This window comes from Apus apus, chromosome 5 (genome assembly GCF_020740795.1).
Source record: "Apus apus isolate bApuApu2 chromosome 5, bApuApu2.pri.cur, whole genome shotgun sequence".
In the NCBI taxonomy this organism is placed as follows: Eukaryota; Metazoa; Chordata; class Aves; order Apodiformes; family Apodidae; genus Apus; species Apus apus.
The window spans coordinates 17,495,982-17,519,498 of NC_067286.1; the positions used below are offsets into that span (position 1 = coordinate 17,495,982).

At 49.3% G+C, this 23,517-nt stretch overlaps 1 protein-coding gene across 1 annotated transcript in view; it reads right to left on the reverse strand.

The window, feature by feature from the left end:
* Window positions 1–23,517, reverse strand: part of MUC5AC (mucin 5AC, oligomeric mucus/gel-forming) — an 83,440-nt gene that overhangs the window by 46,251 nt on the left and 13,672 nt on the right. The window contains exons 16-44 of the mRNA XM_051621064.1: window positions 22,911–23,005; window positions 20,878–21,004; window positions 20,099–20,354; window positions 19,426–19,475; window positions 18,721–18,821; window positions 18,441–18,592; window positions 17,617–17,755; window positions 17,412–17,525; window positions 16,925–17,104; window positions 16,209–16,448; window positions 15,459–15,615; window positions 14,761–14,889; window positions 14,275–14,416; window positions 13,009–13,052; window positions 12,706–12,909; window positions 9,847–12,295; window positions 9,034–9,765; window positions 8,821–8,987; window positions 8,230–8,679; window positions 7,130–8,135; window positions 6,587–7,048; window positions 4,923–6,505; window positions 4,415–4,775; window positions 3,872–4,333; window positions 2,564–3,790; window positions 1,700–2,185; window positions 887–1,618; window positions 674–840; window positions 70–532 (exon numbers count right to left, since the gene is read on the reverse strand). Of these exons, the coding sequence (XP_051477024.1) occupies window positions 70–532; window positions 674–840; window positions 887–1,618; window positions 1,700–2,185; window positions 2,564–3,790; window positions 3,872–4,333; window positions 4,415–4,775; window positions 4,923–6,505; window positions 6,587–7,048; window positions 7,130–8,135; window positions 8,230–8,679; window positions 8,821–8,987; window positions 9,034–9,765; window positions 9,847–12,295; window positions 12,706–12,909; window positions 13,009–13,052; window positions 14,275–14,416; window positions 14,761–14,889; window positions 15,459–15,615; window positions 16,209–16,448; window positions 16,925–17,104; window positions 17,412–17,525; window positions 17,617–17,755; window positions 18,441–18,592; window positions 18,721–18,821; window positions 19,426–19,475; window positions 20,099–20,354; window positions 20,878–21,004; window positions 22,911–23,005 (12,877 nt within the window). The remainder of the gene's footprint in view (window positions 1–69; window positions 533–673; window positions 841–886; window positions 1,619–1,699; window positions 2,186–2,563; window positions 3,791–3,871; window positions 4,334–4,414; window positions 4,776–4,922; window positions 6,506–6,586; window positions 7,049–7,129; window positions 8,136–8,229; window positions 8,680–8,820; window positions 8,988–9,033; window positions 9,766–9,846; window positions 12,296–12,705; window positions 12,910–13,008; window positions 13,053–14,274; window positions 14,417–14,760; window positions 14,890–15,458; window positions 15,616–16,208; window positions 16,449–16,924; window positions 17,105–17,411; window positions 17,526–17,616; window positions 17,756–18,440; window positions 18,593–18,720; window positions 18,822–19,425; window positions 19,476–20,098; window positions 20,355–20,877; window positions 21,005–22,910; window positions 23,006–23,517) is intronic.

Genomic DNA, 23,517 nt, shown 5'->3' on the forward strand with positions numbered 1-23,517 from the left:
AGGGTTGTGCTGCTGGGGCAGTTGTAGTTGGGGCTGCAGCAGAGGACGCGGATCCTGTAGTTGAGGCACATCTTAAATTTGCCCGTCTGGTCTTGGTTCTTGCACACCAGCCCAAAGTGGACGTCGCACTGCACGACCTGTCCGACGGACTGGATGGGAAGGTCGGGGTATTGCTCCGCCCGGCACTCGATCTCCTTTGGATGCTGACAGACTTCCTTCCCGGCGGCCCGGATGTGCTGGTAGGTTTCAAAGTCTCCCTGGTTGGGCCCTTTGGAGGGGAAGTCGACGTCGAACCACTCGCTCCAGGAGCAGATTTCGGGCTCGCAGGCGGTGCTGGTGTACTGGGTGGTGGTGGAGCTCAGGGTGGGGAAGGTGCGTGGTAGGTGTGGGCGTGGGGCTGCTGGTGCTGGTGGAGGTTTGCGGTGTGGTTTCTGAGGAGGTGGGCAGCGTGGCGGTGGAGGAGAAGGGCGTGGAGGTGGAGGTCGTGACCTCGGTGGAGGTTGGAGTGCTGCGGACGGTGGTGGTGGTGGGGCTGGAGATGGGCAGGGTTGTGCTGCTGGGGCAGTTGTAGTTGGGGCTGCAGCAGAGGACGCGGATCCTGTAGTTGAGGCACATCTTAAATTTGCCCGTCTGGTCTTGGTTCTTGCACACCAGCCCAAAGTGGACGTCGCACTGCACGACCTGTCCGACGGACTGGATGGGAAGGTCGGGGTATTGCTCCGCCCGGCACTCGATCTCCTTTGGATGCTGACAGACTTCCTTCCCGGCGGCCCGGATGTGCTGGTAGGTTTCAAAGTCTCCCTGGTTGGGCCCTTTGGAGGGGAAGTCGACGTCGAACCACTCGCTCCAGGAGCAGATTTCGGGCTCGCAGGCGGTGCTGGTGTACTGGGTGGTGGTGGAGCTCAGGGTGGGGAAGTGCGTGGTAGGTGTGGGCGTGGGGCTGCTGGTGCTGGTGGAGGTTTGCGGTGTGGTTTCTGAGGAGGTGGGCAGCGTGGCGGTGGAGGAGAAGGGCGTGGAGGTGGAGGTCGTGACCTCGGTGGAGGTTGGAGTGCTGCGGACGGTGGTGGTGGTGGGGCTGGAGATGGGCAGGGTTGTGCTGCTGGGGCAGTTGTAGTTGGGGCTGCAGCAGAGGACGCGGATCCTGTAGTTGAGGCACATCTTAAATTTGCCCGTCTGGTCTTGGTTCTTGCACACCAGCCCAAAGTGGACGTCGCACTGCACGACCTGTCCGACGGACTGGATGGGAAGGTCGGGGTATTGCTCCGCCCGGCACTCGATCTCCTTTGGATGCTGACAGACTTCCTTCCCGGCGGCCCGGATGTGCTGGTAGGTTTCAAAGTCTCCCTGGTTGGGCCCTTTGGAGGGGAAGTCGACGTCGAACCACTCGCTCCAGGAGCAGATTTCGGGCTCGCAGGCGGTGCTGGTGTACTGGGTGGTGGTGGAGCTCAGGGTGGGGAAGTGCGTGGTAGGTGTGGGCGTGGGGCTGCTGGTGCTGGTGGAGGTTTGCGGTGTGGTTTCTGAGGAGGTGGGCAGCGTGGCGGTGGAGGAGAAGGGCGTGGAGGTGGAGGTCGTGACCTCGGTGGAGGTTGGAGTGCTGCGGACGGTGGTGGTGGTGGGGCTGGAGATGGGCAGGGTTGTGCTGCTGGGGCAGTTGTAGTTGGGGCTGCAGCAGAGGACGCGGATCCTGTAGTTGAGGCACATCTTAAATTTGCCCGTCTGGTCTTGGTTCTTGCACACCAGCCCAAAGTGGACGTCGCACTGCACGACCTGTCCGACGGACTGGATGGGAAGGTCGGGGTATTGCTCCGCCCGGCACTCGATCTCCTTTGGATGCTGACAGACTTCCTTCCCGGCGGCCCGGATGTGCTGGTAGGTTTCAAAATCTCCCTGGTTGGGCCCTTTGGAGGGGAAGTCGACGTCGAACCACTCGCTCCAGGAGCAGATTTCGGGCTCGCAGGCGGTGCTGGTGTACTGGGTGGTGGTGGAGCTCAGGGTGGGGAAGTGCGTGGTAGGTGTGGGCGTGGGGCTGCTGGTGCTGGTGGAGGTTTGCGGTGTGGTTTCTGAGGAGGTGGGCAGCGTGGCGGTGGAGGAGAAGGGCGTGGAGGTGGAGGTCGTGACCTCGGTGGAGGTTGGAGTGCTGCGGACGGTGGTGGTGGTGGGGCTGGAGATGGGCAGGGTTGTGCTGCTGGGGCAGTTGTAGTTGGGGCTGCAGCAGAGGACGCGGATCCTGTAGTTGAGGCACATCTTAAATTTGCCCGTCTGGTCTTGGTTCTTGCACACCAGCCCAAAGTGGACGTCGCACTGCACGACCTGTCCGACGGACTGGATGGGAAGGTCGGGGTATTGCTCCGCCCGGCACTCGATCTCCTTTGGATGCTGACAGACTTCCTTCCCGGCGGCCCGGATGTGCTGGTAGGTTTCAAAGTCTCCCTGGTTGGGCCCTTTGGAGGGGAAGTCGACGTCGAACCACTCGCTCCAGGAGCAGATTTCGGGCTCGCAGGCGGTGCTGGTGTACTGGGTGGTGGTGGAGCTCAGGGTGGGGAAGTGCGTGGTAGGTGTGGGCGTGGGGCTGCTGGTGCTGGTGGAGGTTTGCGGTGTGGTTTCTGAGGAGGTGGGCAGCGTGGCGGTGGAGGAGAAGGGCGTGGAGGTGGAGGTCGTGACCTCGGTGGAGGTTGGAGTGCTGCGGACGGTGGTGGTGGTGGGGCTGGAGATGGGCAGGGTTGTGCTGCTGGGGCAGTTGTAGTTGGGGCTGCAGCAGAGGACGCGGATCCTGTAGTTGAGGCACATCTTAAATTTGCCCGTCTGGTCTTGGTTCTTGCACACCAGCCCAAAGTGGACGTCGCACTGCACGACCTGTCCGACGGACTGGATGGGAAGGTCGGGGTATTGCTCCGCCCGGCACTCGATCTCCTTTGGATGCTGACAGACTTCCTTCCCGGCGGCCCGGATGTGCTGGTAGGTTTCAAAGTCTCCCTGGTTGGGCCCTTTGGAGGGGAAGTCGACGTCGAACCACTCGCTCCAGGAGCAGATTTCGGGCTCGCAGGCGGTGCTGGTGTACTGGGTGGTGGTGGAGCTCAGGGTGGGGAAGTGCGTGGTAGGTGTGGGCGTGGGGCTGCTGGTGCTGGTGGAGGTTTGCGGTGTGGTTTCTGAGGAGGTGGGCAGCGTGGCGGTGGAGGAGAAGGGCGTGGAGGTGGAGGTCGTGACCTCGGTGGAGGTTGGAGTGCTGCGGACGGTGGTGGTGGTGGGGCTGGAGATGGGCAGGGTTGTGCTGCTGGGGCAGTTGTAGTTGGGGCTGCAGCAGAGGACGCGGATCCTGTAGTTGAGGCACATCTTAAATTTGCCCGTCTGGTCTTGGTTCTTGCACACCAGCCCAAAGTGGACGTCGCACTGCACGACCTGTCCGACGGACTGGATGGGAAGGTCGGGGTATTGCTCCGCCCGGCACTCGATCTCCTTTGGATGCTGACAGACTTCCTTCCCGGCGGCCCGGATGTGCTGGTAGGTTTCAAAGTCTCCCTGGTTGGGCCCTTTGGAGGGGAAGTCGACGTCGAACCACTCGCTCCAGGAGCAGATTTCGGGCTCGCAGGCGGTGCTGGTGTACTGGGTGGTGGTGGAGCTCAGGGTGGGGAAGTGCGTGGTAGGTGTGGGCGTGGGGCTGCTGGTGCTGGTGGAGGTTTGCGGTGTGGTTTCTGAGGAGGTGGGCAGCGTGGCGGTGGAGGAGAAGGGCGTGGAGGTGGAGGTCGTGACCTCGGTGGAGGTTGGAGTGCTGCGGACGGTGGTGGTGGTGGGGCTGGAGATGGGCAGGGTTGTGCTGCTGGGGCAGTTGTAGTTGGGGCTGCAGCAGAGGACGCGGATCCTGTAGTTGAGGCACATCTTAAATTTGCCCGTCTGGTCTTGGTTCTTGCACACCAGCCCAAAGTGGACGTCGCACTGCACGACCTGTCCGACGGACTGGATGGGAAGGTCGGGGTATTGCTCCGCCCGGCACTCGATCTCCTTTGGATGCTGACAGACTTCCTTCCCGGCGGCCCGGATGTGCTGGTAGGTTTCAAAGTCTCCCTGGTTGGGCCCTTTGGAGGGGAAGTCGACGTCGAACCACTCGCTCCAGGAGCAGATTTCGGGCTCGCAGGCGGTGCTGGTGTACTGGGTGGTGGTGGAGCTCAGGGTGGGGAAGTGCGTGGTAGGTGTGGGCGTGGGGCTGCTGGTGCTGGTGGAGGTTTGCGGTGTGGTTTCTGAGGAGGTGGGCAGCGTGGCGGTGGAGGAGAAGGGCGTGGAGGTGGAGGTCGTGACCTCGGTGGAGGTTGGAGTGCTGCGGACGGTGGTGGTGGTGGGGCTGGAGATGGGCAGGGTTGTGCTGCTGGGGCAGTTGTAGTTGGGGCTGCAGCAGAGGACGCGGATCCTGTAGTTGAGGCACATCTTAAATTTGCCCGTCTGGTCTTGGTTCTTGCACACCAGCCCAAAGTGGACGTCGCACTGCACGACCTGTCCGACGGACTGGATGGGAAGGTCGGGGTATTGCTCCGCCCGGCACTCGATCTCCTTTGGATGCTGACAGACTTCCTTCCCGGCGGCCCGGATGTGCTGGTAGGTTTCAAAGTCTCCCTGGTTGGGCCCTTTGGAGGGGAAGTCGACGTCGAACCACTCGCTCCAGGAGCAGATTTCGGGCTCGCAGGCGGTGCTGGTGTACTGGGTGGTGGTGGAGCTCAGGGTGGGGAAGTGCGTGGTAGGTGTGGGCGTGGGGCTGCTGGTGCTGGTGGAGGTTTGCGGTGTGGTTTCTGAGGAGGTGGGCAGCGTGGCGGTGGAGGAGAAGGGCGTGGAGGTGGAGGTCGTGACCTCGGTGGAGGTTGGAGTGCTGCGGACGGTGGTGGTGGTGGGGCTGGAGATGGGCAGGGTTGTGCTGCTGGGGCAGTTGTAGTTGGGGCTGCAGCAGAGGACGCGGATCCTGTAGTTGAGGCACATCTTAAATTTGCCCGTCTGGTCTTGGTTCTTGCACACCAGCCCAAAGTGGACGTCGCACTGCACGACCTGTCCGACGGACTGGATGGGAAGGTCGGGGTATTGCTCCGCCCGGCACTCGATCTCCTTTGGATGCTGACAGACTTCCTTCCCGGCGGCCCGGATGTGCTGGTAGGTTTCAAAGTCTCCCTGGTTGGGCCCTTTGGAGGGGAAGTCGACGTCGAACCACTCGCTCCAGGAGCAGATTTCGGGCTCGCAGGCGGTGCTGGTGTACTGGGTGGTGGTGGAGCTCAGGGTGGGGAAGTGCGTGGTAGGTGTGGGCGTGGGGCTGCTGGTGCTGGTGGAGGTTTGCGGTGTGGTTTCTGAGGAGGTGGGCAGCGTGGCGGTGGAGGAGAAGGGCGTGGAGGTGGAGGTCGTGACCTCGGTGGAGGTTGGAGTGCTGCGGACGGTGGTGGTGGTGGGGCTGGAGATGGGCAGGGTTGTGCTGCTGGGGCAGTTGTAGTTGGGGCTGCAGCAGAGGACGCGGATCCTGTAGTTGAGGCACATCTTAAATTTGCCCGTCTGGTCTTGGTTCTTGCACACCAGCCCAAAGTGGACGTCGCACTGCACGACCTGTCCGACGGACTGGATGGGAAGGTCGGGGTATTGCTCCGCCCGGCACTCGATCTCCTTTGGATGCTGACAGACTTCCTTCCCGGCGGCCCGGATGTGCTGGTAGGTTTCAAAGTCTCCCTGGTTGGGCCCTTTGGAGGGGAAGTCGACGTCGAACCACTCGCTCCAGGAGCAGATTTCGGGCTCGCAGGCGGTGCTGGTGTACTGGGTGGTGGTGGAGCTCAGGGTGGGGAGGTGCGTGGTAGGTGTGGGCGTGGGGCTGCTGGTGCTGGTGGAGGTTTGCGGTGTGGTTTCTGAGGAGGTGGGCAGCGTGGCGGTGGAGGAGAAGGGTGTGGAGGTGGAGGTCGTGACCTCGGTGGAGGTTGGAGTGCTGCGGACGGTGGTGGTGGTGGGGCTGGAGATGGGCAGGGTTGTGCTGCTGGGGCAGTTGTAGTTGGGGCTGCAGCAGAGGACGCGGATCCTGTAGTTGAGGCACATCTTAAATTTGCCCGTCTGGTCTTGGTTCTTGCACACCAGCCCAAAGTGGACGTCGCACTGCACGACCTGTCCGACGGACTGGATGGGAAGGTCGGGGTATTGCTCCGCCCGGCACTCGATCTCCTTTGGATGCTGACAGACTTCCTTCCCGGCGGCCCGGATGTGCTGGTAGGTTTCAAAGTCTCCCTGGTTGGGCCCTTTGGAGGGGAAGTCGACGTCGAACCACTCGCTCCAGGAGCAGATTTCGGGCTCGCAGGCGGTGCTGGTGTACTGGGTGGTGGTGGAGCTCAGGGTGGGGAAGTGCGTGGTAGGTGTGGGCGTGGGGCTGCTGGTGCTGGTGGAGGTTTGCGGTGTGGTTTCTGAGGAGGTGGGCAGCGTGGCGGTGGAGGAGAAGGGCGTGGAGGTGGAGGTCGTGACCTCGGTGGAGGTTGGAGTGCTGCGGACGGTGGTGGTGGTGGGGCTGGAGATGGGCAGGGTTGTGCTGCTGGGGCAGTTGTAGTTGGGGCTGCAGCAGAGGACGCGGATCCTGTAGTTGAGGCACATCTTAAATTTGCCCGTCTGGTCTTGGTTCTTGCACACCAGCCCAAAGTGGACGTCGCACTGCACGACCTGTCCGACGGACTGGATGGGAAGGTCGGGGTATTGCTCCGCCCGGCACTCGATCTCCTTTGGATGCTGACAGACTTCCTTCCCGGCGGCCCGGATGTGCTGGTAGGTTTCAAAGTCTCCCTGGTTGGGCCCTTTGGAGGGGAAGTCGACGTCGAACCACTCGCTCCAGGAGCAGATTTCGGGCTCGCAGGCGGTGCTGGTGTACTGGGTGGTGGTGGAGCTCAGGGTGGGGAAGTGCGTGGTAGGTGTGGGCGTGGGGCTGCTGGTGCTGGTGGAGGTTTGCGGTGTGGTTTCTGAGGAGGTGGGCAGCGTGGCGGTGGAGGAGAAGGGCGTGGAGGTGGAGGTCGTGACCTCGGTGGAGGTTGGAGTGCTGCGGACGGTGGTGGTGGTGGGGCTGGAGATGGGCAGGGTTGTGCTGCTGGGGCAGTTGTAGTTGGGGCTGCAGCAGAGGACGCGGATCCTGTAGTTGAGGCACATCTTAAATTTGCCCGTCTGGTCTTGGTTCTTGCACACCAGCCCAAAGTGGACGTCGCACTGCACGACCTGTCCGACGGACTGGATGGGAAGGTCGGGGTATTGCTCCGCCCGGCACTCGATCTCCTTTGGATGCTGACAGACTTCCTTCCCGGCGGCCCGGATGTGCTGGTAGGTTTCAAAGTCTCCCTGGTTGGGCCCTTTGGAGGGGAAGTCGACGTCGAACCACTCGCTCCAGGAGCAGATTTCGGGCTCGCAGGCGGTGCTGGTGTACTGGGTGGTGGTGGAGCTCAGGGTGGGGAAGTGCGTGGTAGGTGTGGGCGTGGGGCTGCTGGTGCTGGTGGAGGTTTGCGGTGTGGTTTCTGAGGAGGTGGGCAGCGTGGCGGTGGAGGAGAAGGGCGTGGAGGTGGAGGTCGTGACCTCGGTGGAGGTTGGAGTGCTGCGGACGGTGGTGGTGGTGGGGCTGGAGATGGGCAGGGTTGTGCTGCTGGGGCAGTTGTAGTTGGGGCTGCAGCAGAGGACGCGGATCCTGTAGTTGAGGCACATCTTAAATTTGCCCGTCTGGTCTTGGTTCTTGCACACCAGCCCAAAGTGGACGTCGCACTGCACGACCTGTCCGACGGACTGGATGGGAAGGTCGGGGTATTGCTCCGCCCGGCACTCGATCTCCTTTGGATGCTGACAGACTTCCTTCCCGGCGGCCCGGATGTGCTGGTAGGTTTCAAAGTCTCCCTGGTTGGGCCCTTTGGAGGGGAAGTCGACGTCGAACCACTCGCTCCAGGAGCAGATTTCGGGCTCGCAGGCGGTGCTGGTGTACTGGGTGGTGGTGGAGCTCAGGGTGGGGAAGTGCGTGGTAGGTGTGGGCGTGGGGCTGCTGGTGCTGGTGGAGGTTTGCGGTGTGGTTTCTGAGGAGGTGGGCAGCGTGGCGGTGGAGGAGAAGGGCGTGGAGGTGGAGGTCGTGACCTCGGTGGAGGTTGGAGTGCCTGCGGACGGTGGTGGTGGTGGGGCTGGAGATGGGCAGGGTTGTGCTGCTGGGGCAGTTGTAGTTGGGGCTGCAGCAGAGGACGCGGATCCTGTAGTTGAGGCACATCTTAAATTTGCCCGTCTGGTCTTGGTTCTTGCACACCAGCCCAAAGTGGACGTCGCACTGCACGACCTGTCCGACGGACTGGATGGGAAGGTCGGGGTATTGCTCCGCCCGGCACTCGATCTCCTTTGGATGCTGACAGACTTCCTTCCCGGCGGCCCGGATGTGCTGGTAGGTTTCAAAGTCTCCCTGGTTGGGCCCTTTGGAGGGGAAGTCGACGTCGAACCACTCGCTCCAGGAGCAGATTTCGGGCTCGCAGGCGGTGCTGGTGTACTGGGTGGTGGTGGAGCTCAGGGTGGGGAAGGTGCGTGGTAGGTGTGGGCGTGGGGCTGCTGGTGCTGGTGGAGGTTTGCGGTGTGGTTTCTGAGGAGGTGGGCAGCGTGGCGGTGGAGGAGAAGGGCGTGGAGGTGGAGGTCGTGACCTCGGTGGAGGTTGGAGTGCTGCGGACGGTGGTGGTGGTGGGGCTGGAGATGGGCAGGGTTGTGCTGCTGGGGCAGTTGTAGTTGGGGCTGCAGCAGAGGACGCGGATCCTGTAGTTGAGGCACATCTTAAATTTGCCCGTCTGGTCTTGGTTCTTGCACACCAGCCCAAAGTGGACGTCGCACTGCACGACCTGTCCGACGGACTGGATGGGAAGGTCGGGGTATTGCTCCGCCCGGCACTCGATCTCCTTTGGATGCTGACAGACTTCCTTCCCGGCGGCCCGGATGTGCTGGTAGGTTTCAAAGTCTCCCTGGTTGGGCCCTTTGGAGGGGAAGTCGACGTCGAACCACTCGCTCCAGGAGCAGATTTCGGGCTCGCAGGCGGTGCTGGTGTACTGGGTGGTGGTGGAGCTCAGGGTGGGGAGGTGCGTGGTAGGTGTGGGCGTGGGGCTGCTGGTGCTGGTGGAGGTTTGCGGTGTGGTTTCTGAGGAGGTGGGCAGCGTGGCGGTGGAGGAGAAGGGCGTGGAGGTGGAGGTCGTGACCTCGGTGGAGGTTGGAGTGCTGCGGACGGTGGTGGTGGTGGGGCTGGAGATGGGCAGGGTTGTGCTGCTGGGGCAGTTGTAGTTGGGGCTGCAGCAGAGGACGCGGATCCTGTAGTTGAGGCACATCTTAAATTTGCCCGTCTGGTCTTGGTTCTTGCACACCAGCCCAAAGTGGACGTCGCACTGCACGACCTGTCCGACGGACTGGATGGGAAGGTCGGGGTATTGCTCCGCCCGGCACTCGATCTCCTTTGGATGCTGACAGACTTCCTTCCCGGCGGCCCGGATGTGCTGGTAGGTTTCAAAGTCTCCCTGGTTGGGCCCTTTGGAGGGGAAGTCGACGTCGAACCACTCGCTCCAGGAGCAGATTTCGGGCTCGCAGGCGGTGCTGGTGTACTGGGTGGTGGTGGAGCTCAGGGTGGGGAAGTGCGTGGTAGGTGTGGGCGTGGGGCTGCTGGTGCTGGTGGAGGTTTGCGGTGTGGTTTCTGAGGAGGTGGGCAGCGTGGCGGTGGAGGAGAAGGGCGTGGAGGTGGAGGTCGTGACCTCGGTGGAGGTTGGAGTGCTGCGGACGGTGGTGGTGGTGGGGCTGGAGATGGGCAGGGTTGTGCTGCTGGGGCAGTTGTAGTTGGGGCTGCAGCAGAGGACGCGGATCCTGTAGTTGAGGCACATCTTAAATTTGCCCGTCTGGTCTTGGTTCTTGCACACCAGCCCAAAGTGGACGTCGCACTGCACGACCTGTCCGACGGACTGGATGGGAAGGTCGGGGTATTGCTCCGCCCGGCACTCGATCTCCTTTGGATGCTGACAGACTTCCTTCCCGGCGGCCCGGATGTGCTGGTAGGTTTCAAAGTCTCCCTGGTTGGGCCCTTTGGAGGGGAAGTCGACGTCGAACCACTCGCTCCAGGAGCAGATTTCGGGCTCGCAGGCGGTGCTGGTGTACTGGGTGGTGGTGGAGCTCAGGGTGGGGAAGTGCGTGGTAGGTGTGGGCGTGGGGCTGCTGGTGCTGGTGGAGGTTTGCGGTGTGGTTTCTGAGGAGGTGGGCAGCGTGGCGGTGGAGGAGAAGGGCGTGGAGGTGGAGGTCGTGACCTCGGTGGAGGTTGGAGTGCTGCGGACGGTGGTGGTGGTGGGGCTGGAGATGGGCAGGGTTGTGCTGCTGGGGCAGTTGTAGTTGGGGCTGCAGCAGAGGACGCGGATCCTGTAGTTGAGGCACATCTTAAATTTGCCCGTCTGGTCTTGGTTCTTGCACACCAGCCCAAAGTGGACGTCGCACTGCACGACCTGTCCGACGGACTGGATGGGAAGGTCGGGGTATTGCTCCGCCCGGCACTCGATCTCCTTTGGATGCTGACAGACTTCCTTCCCGGCGGCCCGGATGTGCTGGTAGGTTTCAAAGTCTCCCTGGTTGGGCCCTTTGGAGGGGAAGTCGACGTCGAACCACTCGCTCCAGGAGCAGATTTCGGGCTCGCAGGCGGTGCTGGTGTACTGGGTGGTGGTGGAGCTCAGGGTGGGGAAGTGCGTGGTAGGTGTGGGCGTGGGGCTGCTGGTGCTGGTGGAGGTTTGCGGTGTGGTTTCTGAGGAGGTGGGCAGCGTGGCGGTGGAGGAGAAGGGCGTGGAGGTGGAGGTCGTGACCTCGGTGGAGGTTGGAGTGCTGCGGACGGTGGTGGTGGTGGGGCTGGAGATGGGCAGGGTTGTGCTGCTGGGGCAGTTGTAGTTGGGGCTGCAGCAGAGGACGCGGATCCTGTAGTTGAGGCACATCTTAAATTTGCCCGTCTGGTCTTGGTTCTTGCACACCAGCCCAAAGTGGACGTCGCACTGCACGACCTGTCCGACGGACTGGATGGGAAGGTCGGGGTATTGCTCCGCCCGGCACTCGATCTCCTTTGGATGCTGACAGACTTCCTTCCCGGCGGCCCGGATGTGCTGGTAGGTTTCAAAGTCTCCCTGGTTGGGCCCTTTGGAGGGGAAGTCGACGTCGAACCACTCGCTCCAGGAGCAGATTTCGGGCTCGCAGGCGGTGCTGGTGTACTGCGTTGTTGTTGGGTGTTGTACGCTGGTCGAGGTTCTTGCTGTGGTAGACCTTTGCATTGTGGTTCTTGGCTCTGTTGTTGTATATCTAGAATGAATATGTCCAGTTTGTGGTGTCGGCATTGATATTGTAGTTGTCTGATATTTAGTTTGCAAGTGTGGTGTTGTTGCTGTTTCTGTTGATGTACTTTTAACTGTTGAAAATATTTTGGTTGTTTTTGGTTCTTTTGTGGTTATAATGGGTACTGTAGTTTGTTGACATGGTACTTGTATATTTGTGCAGCATTTAAACCTTAGTTTGTAATTATAGCAGATGGGCGGCAGTTGTTGTTTGTTGTAGCATATCAACCCTTCTTCTGTATTACATGTTATATTTTGCTCTAAGAGGGGATATGGGGTGTTTGGAAACCTCACTGCTCTGCATTCCACAGCCTTTCTGTTTTCACAGACTTCGTATCCCTTTTTTTCAATGTTCTCTATTGTTTCAAAATCTCCATCATTGTATCCAGACCCTGGATAATAGACATCATACCACATTGACCAGTGACATTCTTCTTTAATGCAGTGAGTAGTTGTTGAAGGTGACAAAGTGATAGATGTAATTTTGGTTGTGCTTGTGGTTGTTTCTGTAATAGTTGAAGTTGTTACTGTTGTAGTAACTGGTGATGTAGTGGTTGAAAACCTTGTAGTTATTTCAGTGGAACTTGGTGTTTCTGTCGTCTTCGCCACAGTTGTGATTGGTTTTGATGTGCTGAAATGTGTTGTGGAAGAGCATGGGACAAAAACACAACATAAGATTCTGATTTCGTAATTGTCGCACATTGTTGAAATTTGATCTTTGTTGTAACATATAAGCCCGGATGTTGTACTGCATTCTACTTTTTGCCCAAGGTCTTTAAGTGGTATATTAGGGAATTTCTCTGCTCTGCATTCCACGGCCCGTGGAGCTTTACAGACTTCATAACCTTTGGCTCTCAAATCTTCAAAGGTTTCAAAATCTCCACCATCATAGCCAGGGGTTTGCAAACTTCCATCATACCATTCTGACCACTCACAGACTTCATGAACACACACTGATGTAGTTGGTGACACTGAAACAGAAAAAGAAGAGACCTCAAAATTTAGAAAGAATTCCCGTAGATATTGTCTTTTTCATTATATTAATTTGGCTGAAAATTTTCCTAAGGTCACTTGCTTGCATTGTGAGACAGTACTGCATCACTTTAGTGCACTTATAATTTAATATGAAGTAGAACAGAAAATTCATTATCCAACAATTTAGTATACTAACATGCTTGGAACTGTCACTTCCTAAGAGCATGCCATTTATTTTTTATGTTGATTTCCTTCTGTTAGTTTGGTTTCCAAATATTGACTGAAACTAAATAACAAATTAATCTGACTGTCATTTATTTTGAAGTGTATTAATTAATTTATGTTGTGCATATTGGCATGGTCACTAATGAACAGAATATGCCCTTATGGGCTATAAAGGATGTACCTGTGGAAGAAGGGGTGGGTGATGTAGTGCTGAAGTGAAATGTTGTTGCTGTTGTGGGTGATGAGACTGGACATTCATATACAATCCTTTCAAGTGTTCCATTGGGGCCACAGGTTGCGACAATACACCCTCCTGTGCCATCTGTAGTATTGTAGACCACATCTTTATAGTTGTATTTCTGGCCCTCATAAAAGCAGACACATTCTGTAAATAAAAATAGTGTGTTATTCCCCGGTAGCTGAAGCACAGAGCAGAGTACCTCAAATGCATTCTATTCAGATAAAAACAACTTTGTCAACATACCATTTTCATCATATTTGCATTTTTTGCCATGATTTGTGCATTCACTGGAAAAGATAAAAAAGGAGATTATGAATATACTGGTCCATTATATAATTTTGTTGTTGCATTTTTTCTATCATTGTGTGTCCGTTGTGTGTTTAAATGTAGAAATACCCTTTCCTCTCTGAGTTAGATATTCAGTTCTGATTTATAAATCCAGGTTATGTGGGATCACTCAGTTTTCTGGCAAGAACACGGCTCTTTTATGCCAGCATACCAAACAATGTGGTATCCTTATTCGTACTTTTGAAGGCTGGGTGAAGAAGTGGAGAGGGGTAACTTAAAATGTTCTTATCTCCCTGGTAGGTAGACTTTTAATTTGGAAGGGAAAGTGCATTAAAGAAAGAATCACTGTATCACAGATGCTGAGGCCTTCTACATGGCGAATTTCCACCAGACTTTCAAAAGATGCAAGAATGCATTCTGTTTTTAAAGGGGATTTATTTATCTATTAAGAACTGAATCTTGATATATTTATTTACAGTGACTCAGGGCATCTGTACACTGAATAAACTTAACTAAATATAGTAATGTATTTAATGGGTTATGTTTAGTGCTGATAATGACATAGACGATGCAGGTAAACCTGTGTATGATCTGTAAAACATGTCATGAAAGTTGGGTAAGCTCAGATGGGCTTCATGCTAAGATCTTTGCCATTCTGGCTGCACTGCTTATATTATTCATGTGTAGCTACATTAAAGGTATCTCAGGGCAAGTGTTAACTGCTTCACAACTGGTTCTGCTAACTTTGTACAATTTGATAGAAGGCTTAGCAGCACTTGTCCCAACATGTCATCAGTTCTGACATGATGCACAGGAGTACTTGCTAAATGTTGCAAACATACAAGTATCTGTGCAAGAACAGAAACAAGCTCAAATCAATTCAGATTAATTTCTTACTAACTTCTAAATAATTTCACATCAAGATTATTGGGATGTCTTAACAAATATTCTCATGCTATTGCTGTAACTATCATTATTTTAATGTTTTTTGTTTAATATTAATGATGCTAATTCAAATTTAAAAGTACTTTAACAAGAATACAGAATAAATAGTAAATTAAGGTCTCTACTGTAAAATGTTCCACCATTTGGTCAAGTTCCTTAAGAACAGAAGAGTATTAGGCATTCTGCAGCAGCCTATGACTGGCCTAGTGCCTGTTGGCAAACAAAAAACTTAATGCATGATGAAACTCAGCATTTAAAAATCTGTACTAAACCTACCATGACTGACAATTCTGATTTGAAGGCATCTGCATTCCTGGTTTGTAATTTTTTCCATTTTCATAACAACCACAATTAGACACACAAGTCATGGTTTCTTCATCAAAATAGGGCGCATTCTTTGGACAGTGTGGATAGCAGCCTGCAATAAAAAATGAGAGTTATGCTGACATCAGGTCTTCCACAAGTAGAAATAACTCTATACTCTGTTTATATGTACTTTCCCCACATTATCCTATATGATCAGTGGAATTTCACATTCTATTACTGCTATTCCTTTGATTGCACATTAAGCTTTGGAGCATTTTGTCCTCATCTTTACTTCAAGCAATTTCATGATCCATGAGGGAGTAATATACTAATTAGAAAATATTTTCTTATAATTTCTAATATAAAGATGTCATATATCGACTAATATAAATTTTGTTAATCATACTGCATTTTAGCTTTTTCTAAGTAGAATAAGGTAAGCATAATTATGTTTACCTTCCAAACCTCTCAACTCATGAACACAGTTCCCACTTGGATTCTTGCAGGTCTTCATACAAGGGGCTCCACATGGCTTGTAGTGCCACTCACATTCCCCTTGTGGATTGTAGTAATCACAGAACAGAGCTAGAGGAGGGAGAAATGACAAAAAAAAATACTTTAATCTTTTTGCTTTACAGTCTTTCAATTCTGCTTCATAAAAATCCTGTATGATCAGCATAGTTACATAGGTCGTAAACAGTGTATTTTCTTGCTTATAATTTAACATAATTGTTATACTTTACCATCTTTTGACACCAATGAAGCATAAAGCATAGAACAGAGTTACACATTAACCATAAAAAATCAATTAATTGAATCACTGATTTTAGTTAGTATGCACTGATATTTATTTACACTGAGCTTGATTTAGGTAGGTGGGAGTGTATTATATTATGAAAGGTCATCAGTTGTGTATCATGGTTGGCAAGTAAATCAGACTCTAAAGACATTACTGGTAAAGTTACTATATTTAATTTTAAGAAGATATGTTGTCTTCAAGTTATTTACTAACTTGCGTGGTGGGGATCTTTTTTGCTGTTTTTAGAATACAGTAGTGCCTCTTAAAAATACAATTTTATCCTTCTGTTTTCTATTTTTCTTCTCTGTTTCCTTTCCGTCTGGATCCCTTCAAAAAGTAGTAGGGTGAAACTCACGGCAAATGGATGGGGTTCTCCAGGAAATGCAGATGTCCAGCTCATTGCATGCTTGAGCATAGGCAGCTACTGCTGTACAGAAACATTCACAGTCTCCTCCAGTGTCGCAGGCACAAGCATCATCCACACATGCTTGATAATATTCATTTGGTTCAACCTGTTGGAGAAAATGTTTGACTTTTCATGCACTTGACCCCTTTGAAAAGGCATTCACAGCCCTAAAAAAGCTGAATAAAATATCTGAAAGTAACAAGTCTGTCTGTGTGAGAAAAATAAGAAAGGAAGAAACCATGAGAGTGCTTTGAAAAATCCAGAGGAAAATGTAGAATAAAGCTCTTAATACTAAGAACTAGTTGATATTGAAGATATATTTTCAGAAAGAATATTTACCTTACTACAAGCTTGCACACAGTTGTATTTATCAGGTGGCTGATATTTATATTAGTATAAAATTATGTCATTAGAAAATATACTGATATTTATCTGTGACTGTCCCTTCTATTAAAACCAAACAAACAAACCCACAAAAAAACCAAAATCAAACAAACCAACAATTATCAATTTATTTAATGTACTTCAAGGCACAAGCTGAGAAAATGAAAGGGAAAATACCTTCTATGCATGCTCCCTAGAACCTGCTCTGACTTTGCTTTGTGAAGCATGACAAACTATATTTTAGTGTATTTTTCAGCTATCTCACATAAAAATTAGTGTAATCTCTGGCTAAAGAGACTGAAGTTTTTGTGATACCTGGGAGTGACACTTCGCAAATACATCACTGGTGATAATGCTGCACTGCTTCTGTGCCCAGGCTTTCCTGTATGGATTTGCAGTGCATGGATCCTTGGTACGATTAGCATTTGGGCAACTAGAAGACACTTTCCAGCTATTGGCAAACTCCAGCACATTTCCTACCACAGACTGACTGCGAGTAGTGAAGTCATTATTTCCATTGCCATCATAGTTTCCGCAAAGTCCACAGACATGTCCCTGCATGGAGATAAACACAAAATTGCAAAGATCAGTAAGGTACAGTTTCTGCAAGTAACAGATCTCAGAGTGAATCTTTTTTATCTAGGCCTCTTCCATAACAGTCTTGGGCATGCCCATAAAATACCTTTCGTTAAGAGATGTCTCAATCTTTTTTAGGAAGAATAAGCATAGGAAGCAAAGCACGGCTTTCATTCTTAGTATTGAGCTAATTAGTTTTATCAAATCCCTAACATACCCCTGCAAAGAGGGCTTTTAATGAGGAAAGCTACCGATACAGTTGCTGTCATGCCAATATAATTTAATGAAAATACACAGAACAGAATCTAAGTCAGCACTACAAGCATTACAACTGTAACATTGCCGATCTCTCAATCTTCTCATTTCAGTGTAAAGTTCCTCTTTTTTTCCTTTGAGAAGTAAAATGAATATGTTTCAGAAATAACCTTAACCAGGTTTTGGATTTTAAATTGTACCTGAAAGCTGGGACTAAGTTTGATGAATATACTGGTTTTCTTGTCCCACATGAGTATCAAGCCAGCAGTAGTGTCGACCACCAGGTAGATGCCCATGGAACGGATTTGGAATGGCATTTTTCCTCCAGGTGTCCTCTCAATGACATCGGAGCGTCCATCACTGAGTACCAGCTCATAGTTCTAGGATAGAAAAAGTTAGAGGCCAGTTGAAAAAGTCACCTGTTTGGTACAGCATATATGTTTTGCCAGTAACTCTTATTGAAATAATAACTCTATTATAATCAAAATTATTATCTTCAGCAACCTCATGTTAAGCGATTTCTCTTTAGAATTCCCTCCTTCACTTTCTCTAGCAAAGATCAGAATCATTAGCAGGGAGAAAAGAAGTGTAGTAACATCTTCACTGTCTTGGAGAACACTGGGACAGTTTGTTCAGTCCTGCTGGCACATTAGGCCCACAGTACAACATATTAAAGAAAATACTTACTCCCAGGAAAACTTTAATAGACTTAGAGCAGGTGGTTCCTGTAGTACCGCATGGAATATTCTCAGTAATGACTCTGAAGGTTCCCTGATTCATACCTTGATGACCACAGTAGTTCTGAAACAGAGGAATGATATTCAGTGTTATCTATGCTACATGGTCATATGTAAAATGCAAGGTACATACAAAATCTGGGAAGGACTGTTACCTGGACCAGAACATATTCACAGTCCCCTTCAAAATCAAAGCGTTTGCCATCAAAGGTGGTGTAATGCCCATCTCCATAAACAGAACAGGTTTCTAAACAAGGATTCTCAGAGCAGTGCCATTTTCTGTTTCTGCATGTGCTACATAAGACAAAAAGCATTCCAAATGTAAAAACCAGAAAGACAAACGATACAGCTATATGTACATCCTTGCATGTACATCAATTTTATCTTAAAATGTGTTAAGCCTATAATGAAAAAATAAGGTTTGATTATTCTCAGAAATGCAGCATAGCTTAAGTGCTTTGGGATTTACCAAAAGACTGTGCTACTTCATGACGTCATGAAAAAAAACCCTAGATGTGTTTAAAAGTTGTCCAGATGTGGTGCTTGGGGACATGGCTTAGTTCTGGACTTGGTAGAGTTGGGTTATAGTTGGACTTGATAACCTTAAAGGTCTTTTCCAACCTAAGTGATCTGTGATTCTGTGATTTGGGTTAGGAAACACTTTAAATCTTTCACATTTCCAAATCCTTTTGGAGGTACTGAAATGTAGGGATTGCCTGCAAGGGAAAAAGCTTTCTTTACTCAAATTGATATGACATCATCCAAAATATATTGTTCTTTTGACAATTTGCAATTTCTATGCTGTGTCCCATTATAAAAAACAGACAGAGCCTACTTTTTAGGTACTAAGTGGATCATCTTATGTGCTATTCCATTCTATAAGTCTTGATACTGCTAAAGTGAAATGCTGTAATTAACCTAGAGCTTACACTATTCCATTTCAGATACTTGAAAATTGTATTTTTCAATACACTCTTACCAGTTGTTACAGCCAACTCTTATTGATTCTCCTGGATTGTAGAAATTCCCATTGTGAACACATGGACAGTCTTCTGGAGCTATACAGCCACCTTTGCCATCTAACACTTGATTATGGGGACATACACAGCCAGAGACACAGTGGGTTTTGTACTGTAAGAACCATATGGAAAACATGATTTGAAACATTTCCTTGATGGAAGAGTCCATCTGTATCTGATAATTGTGAAACAGATCTAGTTTAATATGCATTCAACTGAGTATAAAGAGCCTATACTTACACATTCCATATCTAGAGTCTGACAGCTCTTCTGGCATCCTGCTCCTACCACATCTGCAGTGGCATTGCCACAGTCAATATAGACCATGGGAGGTACGCAGTCTGAAAGAGAAAACCATGAGAAAGGTGAGATCAACCATGTTTTTATAATCTCTGTGTTTCCTTAATGCAGACTGAAGAAAAAAAATCATTCAAAATATTCCTTTATGAGATACATGATTCTGCATTAGCCTGAAAGTGAAACGGATTTTTTTTTTTTCAAATAATGCTAATTTGTTTTTTGTGCTTACACTTGGACTGCTCATAGAAATTAATGTTTAATTAGGTTTGTGAAGCAGTCTCAGAAAAAAAAAAAAAAAGAAAAAAAAGAAAAAATATTTTAAAAGCATCCTGGTTTACTTGTGTTTTTCAGGCTTTTACTACTTTTATTTTTAAATGTGGATGGTTTTCTCCTCACATTCAGTGAGATGACAAAGTATTCTTTTCCTCTTGGTAACCCTGGGGGTTATGACTTGTTTCAGACATCTGAAAGACTGTTTCTTTTTACTTTTGTAACATCTTCTACATTACAGAAGTTATCAGTTCATTTTCTTGTTTGATTTCAGACTTGTATAATATGCATCACTATGACCAAAAAAAAAAAAGAGAACTGAAAAGGGTGAAGATGAAAAGAGACAATTAAAGAAAATACTAATTGATGTGTTACCTGGTTCAGGTTTCTCTCCAATGCAGCTTAGCTTTCCATTGGTGCAAGTGCTAATAAAAAAAATTAAAAATAAAATAAAAAAATACATAGGTTTTTTTTCCTTGTTAAGTTTTAGCTTCTTTCCTAACGAATTTTAAACAATAAAAAAATACTGTATGATAAAACAGAGGACATGTATCCTTTATCAGAACAGTTTGTTCTATTGAAAAATATTTTATGTAAAAGCAAACCAAAATACAAGTATACTCTATATAAACAGAGGTTTACTCTGACCATTTGACTGGTTAAAAAGTGTCCTTCAGAATAATTCAGATTCCATTCAAAATGGCAATAACATGTAACAGGTTTAGAAAGCATCTTCCAACATGGGACAAGTCTTTTACAGTCAGGGATAAGAAAAGTAAGGTGGGGAGTGAGTGAGTCACTGACTGACTCAGTGGGAGTCTGGCTGTTAGTGAAGGCTAACCCACCACAGTATGGTATGTTTTATTTTTGTAGTAGTGTAAGAACAATCTTCTAAACAAAAATTGCTCTCATAAATGTTAAGGATCTGTGATTTTTTGTATTGAAATTATTTGGGAGAGAAATGCATTTTATTTTAATAGATTGCATAATGTATATGTTTTCATGACTGCCTATATCCAATTTCATTATTTTTTAAAAAATCTCTTACCAGACAACACCATTATCATGCATAACTTCTCCAGAAGACAGAGGCATTCCTTTGTAGTAACAAGGACAGCTAGAAGCAGGGACGCATTTGCCACTTTCATCCATGTAGGTTCCATTTATGCAGGTGCAACCATCAACTGGCACAAACTTGGTGCTGCATGTGACATCAGGCTCACTCAGAGACCGGCAGGTGGGTTGACAGGAATTGACATTATAAGTGTACTTCAAGGATTTTGGACACAAGGTGGTGTATTTTGCTTGAGAGTAAAAAGGTAAATTATATTTGTAAATAATTTAAGAATCAATGCATGTATAAATGCCACATCTGAGGTAAAATTCTCAATAGTGTGATATTTTGTGTTGTATGGTAGAGCACAATTTTCCCCTATAAATATGTTATAAATACAAGTTTTGTCTAGTTTAAAAAAAAGAAAAACTTCAATTATATTAAAGCATAGTGTGTTTTCTTCCTTGCTATTTTAATATTTTTTGTCAAAGTAGTTCGATAAACACTCTACTTATTTTATTCCTATTGCAAGGTTATTGAGGTCCATGTTGCTTCTGCTGACTCTGACCAAGTAATCTAACAAAGCCTCTTTTTTTTTTTTAATATTTCTCTCTGCTTACTGCTTATCTTTTGTGGTATTCCCTTCCTCCTCAAATTCTTGAAAGTCAATGATACACATAAAACACCATTTAACACCATTTACTGTGGGAAACCCTAAGAGCTGGTGTCTTCTGGATGATAATTTTCAAGATGTAAAGGGATGCAGAACTTACTGCAGGCTTTGCTCCTCCATCCTGTAAGGAGAACACCTTTGGTGGCACAGGCCCTGACATAGCTGGAAAGGGCAGCACACATGCAGTCTTCACTCTTCTCACAGTTACACGTGTCGAACATGCAGTTCTAGAGACAGAGGATATTATTATTAGTGTCAAATTCATGGAGTTCTATACTTTTTTAGAGTGTCATGTTCATTAGAGCTCAAAGTGAGTGAAATCCATTATGTGTTTTTGATTTGAAGACTTCATCAAGCACTTCAAAAAAAGAATCTTTGCAAGGAGACAGTAATTATAGGTCCAAAATTTTATACTATTCTTTCTTTTTTGTTGTCATTTTTTTACTTTTTAAAGTGTTAATGAGTTTCTCAACTGCTTCCAGTTCGTACCATATATATAAAGACAACAAGCAGAGAGTATCTGATGCCACCCAACTTTTAAGGCTTAGACATAGGAGAGGAATAAAGAAAACAAAAAATCATTTAATGTGTTGCTAAGCCAGGCAAAGTCAGTATGATGTTATCATTCCATAAGATGGAACAATCTTAAAAATTTCCAATAGAATAAAAACAGACTTTGTAAAGTCCTGAGGCATTCTGTTCCAGAGCTTCATCACCTTGAATTCCTGGAAGATTTTTGTCCAAATCTTATATAAATCTCTTTGCTGCTTCTTATACACACTTCTTGCCTTCTCCCTGGATGTATGCAAAAGCCTTTCTGACAGCAATTGTGCTGGTTTGGAAGGGCCCCACGGGCGTGTCTGGTAAGAAGCTGAGAAGCTCCCTCAGCTACTAAACCAGCCAAGGAGCCACTAGAGGGACAATAGATGTGCCTCTGTGATTAACATATGAAAGAACTGAGCAGAGTGAGCACTTAAAGGAAAAGAAGAGCTGAGCTGGAGAGGCAGAGCGGTGCTGGTGGTTGGTGAGGAAGGAGAAGAAGGTGCCCAAGCAGAAGTTTCCCTGCAACCCATGGCGAGATGTCAGGCTGTCCCTCTGCACTCATGGAGGAACGTTGTGGAACATTCCCTGAAGGCGTCAGGAGGTGTGAGCATGGCCAGTGGACTTGGATTTTGTGGCCAGTGGACTTGGATTATGCAGCCGTGGAAGACCTCGGCACCACGGGAGGTGACTGTTCCTGAAGCAGCCCGTGACTCTGTGGGAAGCCCAGGCTGGAGCAGCTCCGGACCTCGTGGGAAGGACTCATGAAGGAGAGGTTCGTGGAGGACTCTCTCTCATGGGAGGGACCCCGTGGGGAAGAAGGGGAGGACTGTAAGGAATCCTTCTTCCTGAGGAGGAAGGAGCAGCAGGAACCACCAGCCTGTGAACTGACTCTAAACCCCACCGCCTGTCACCCTGTGCCGCTGGGGGGAAGGAGGGAGAGAAACTGGGAACAAAGGGATTTGAGCCTGGGAAGACAGGAGGGGTGGGTTCAATATATGTAAGCTCTGCTCTTTGTGTTGTCTGTGTCCTGTGTGCATCTGATTAGTGTGAAAGTAAATTATTACTTTTTCCCCAAGCTGAGTCTGTTTTGCCTGGGACCTTAATCTGTGAAGAACCCTCCTTGTCCTTTGTCTCGACCCGTGAGCTTCTAGTTGGCCTTTGTTCTCCTCATCCCAGAGTGTGAGGGGGGGAGATGAGTGAGTGGCCATGGGGCTGTTTCTTTGTTGTTGTGCCCAAACCATGACAGTAATTCAGAGCAACTATGCAAACTGCTAGCTAAAATTCTGACTAAAGCTTTCCTTGTATCTCAGGAGTGACAGCTTTTGTCCTTTAACCTGATAATTTAGGCATTTAGGTTAGTACCTAAAAATAGGGGCAGTAGGAATACGCCTGTAAGTTTACCCTATTAGGAATGGAAAGAAATATACCTTTACTAAGGAGTAATTACTATGATGTGTAGAAGGAACCCTTGGCTTGAAAACAGCTATCACGAATGTATCTCCTCTGAGTTGGTAAGTTATTTTCTCAGGTGTTAGTATAAGAAATCTGACTGTATTTATTTTAAATGTGAAAAAGTTAAGAGCCAAGTACCTTCTGGTAGACTTCCGGATTCACTGTTGAGTGACATTCAGCAAAAGGTCCTGTGGTATCAGAGAGCAGTCCACACCAGTGTTGGGCATACTGGTCTGTGAATCAAAAGCACAATAAGAATTTCTATTCCACTTCATTGCCTAAGCTCTTGTCTCAATGTAACTAGTAGAGAAATATACTATAGAGATCAGCTCTGCAGATGCTGAAACACAAGTAGTCTTCCGTTTCCTCCATGCAGAAATGTGAACTCTTTGCAAACGGAATGCTCCTAACTCATGGTAGCTGTCATGGAATAAACTAAGACATTCTTAGCTGAATTTTGAAAAAGAAAATTCACATTTTGAATTAAAAATTCTCTAGTTCATCTCAGAAAGCAGAAAAGTGGCTTGTGAATTCTCAGAAAATACTTCATTGGCTGAAATGGAGCCTGAATGCTCTGAAGCTCTGAATTGTAAGTCTGGTACTCAGTTTAGCAGTGGAATGACCACACTGGGTCCAGCCTTCAGTGGGGTTATGCACAGCGTTTTTCCTGTATGACAACTGTTCATTTCCAGGAATAGATTCCTCATACATTGTATGATTCCAGTTTTCCTTAAATAAGTTGGCA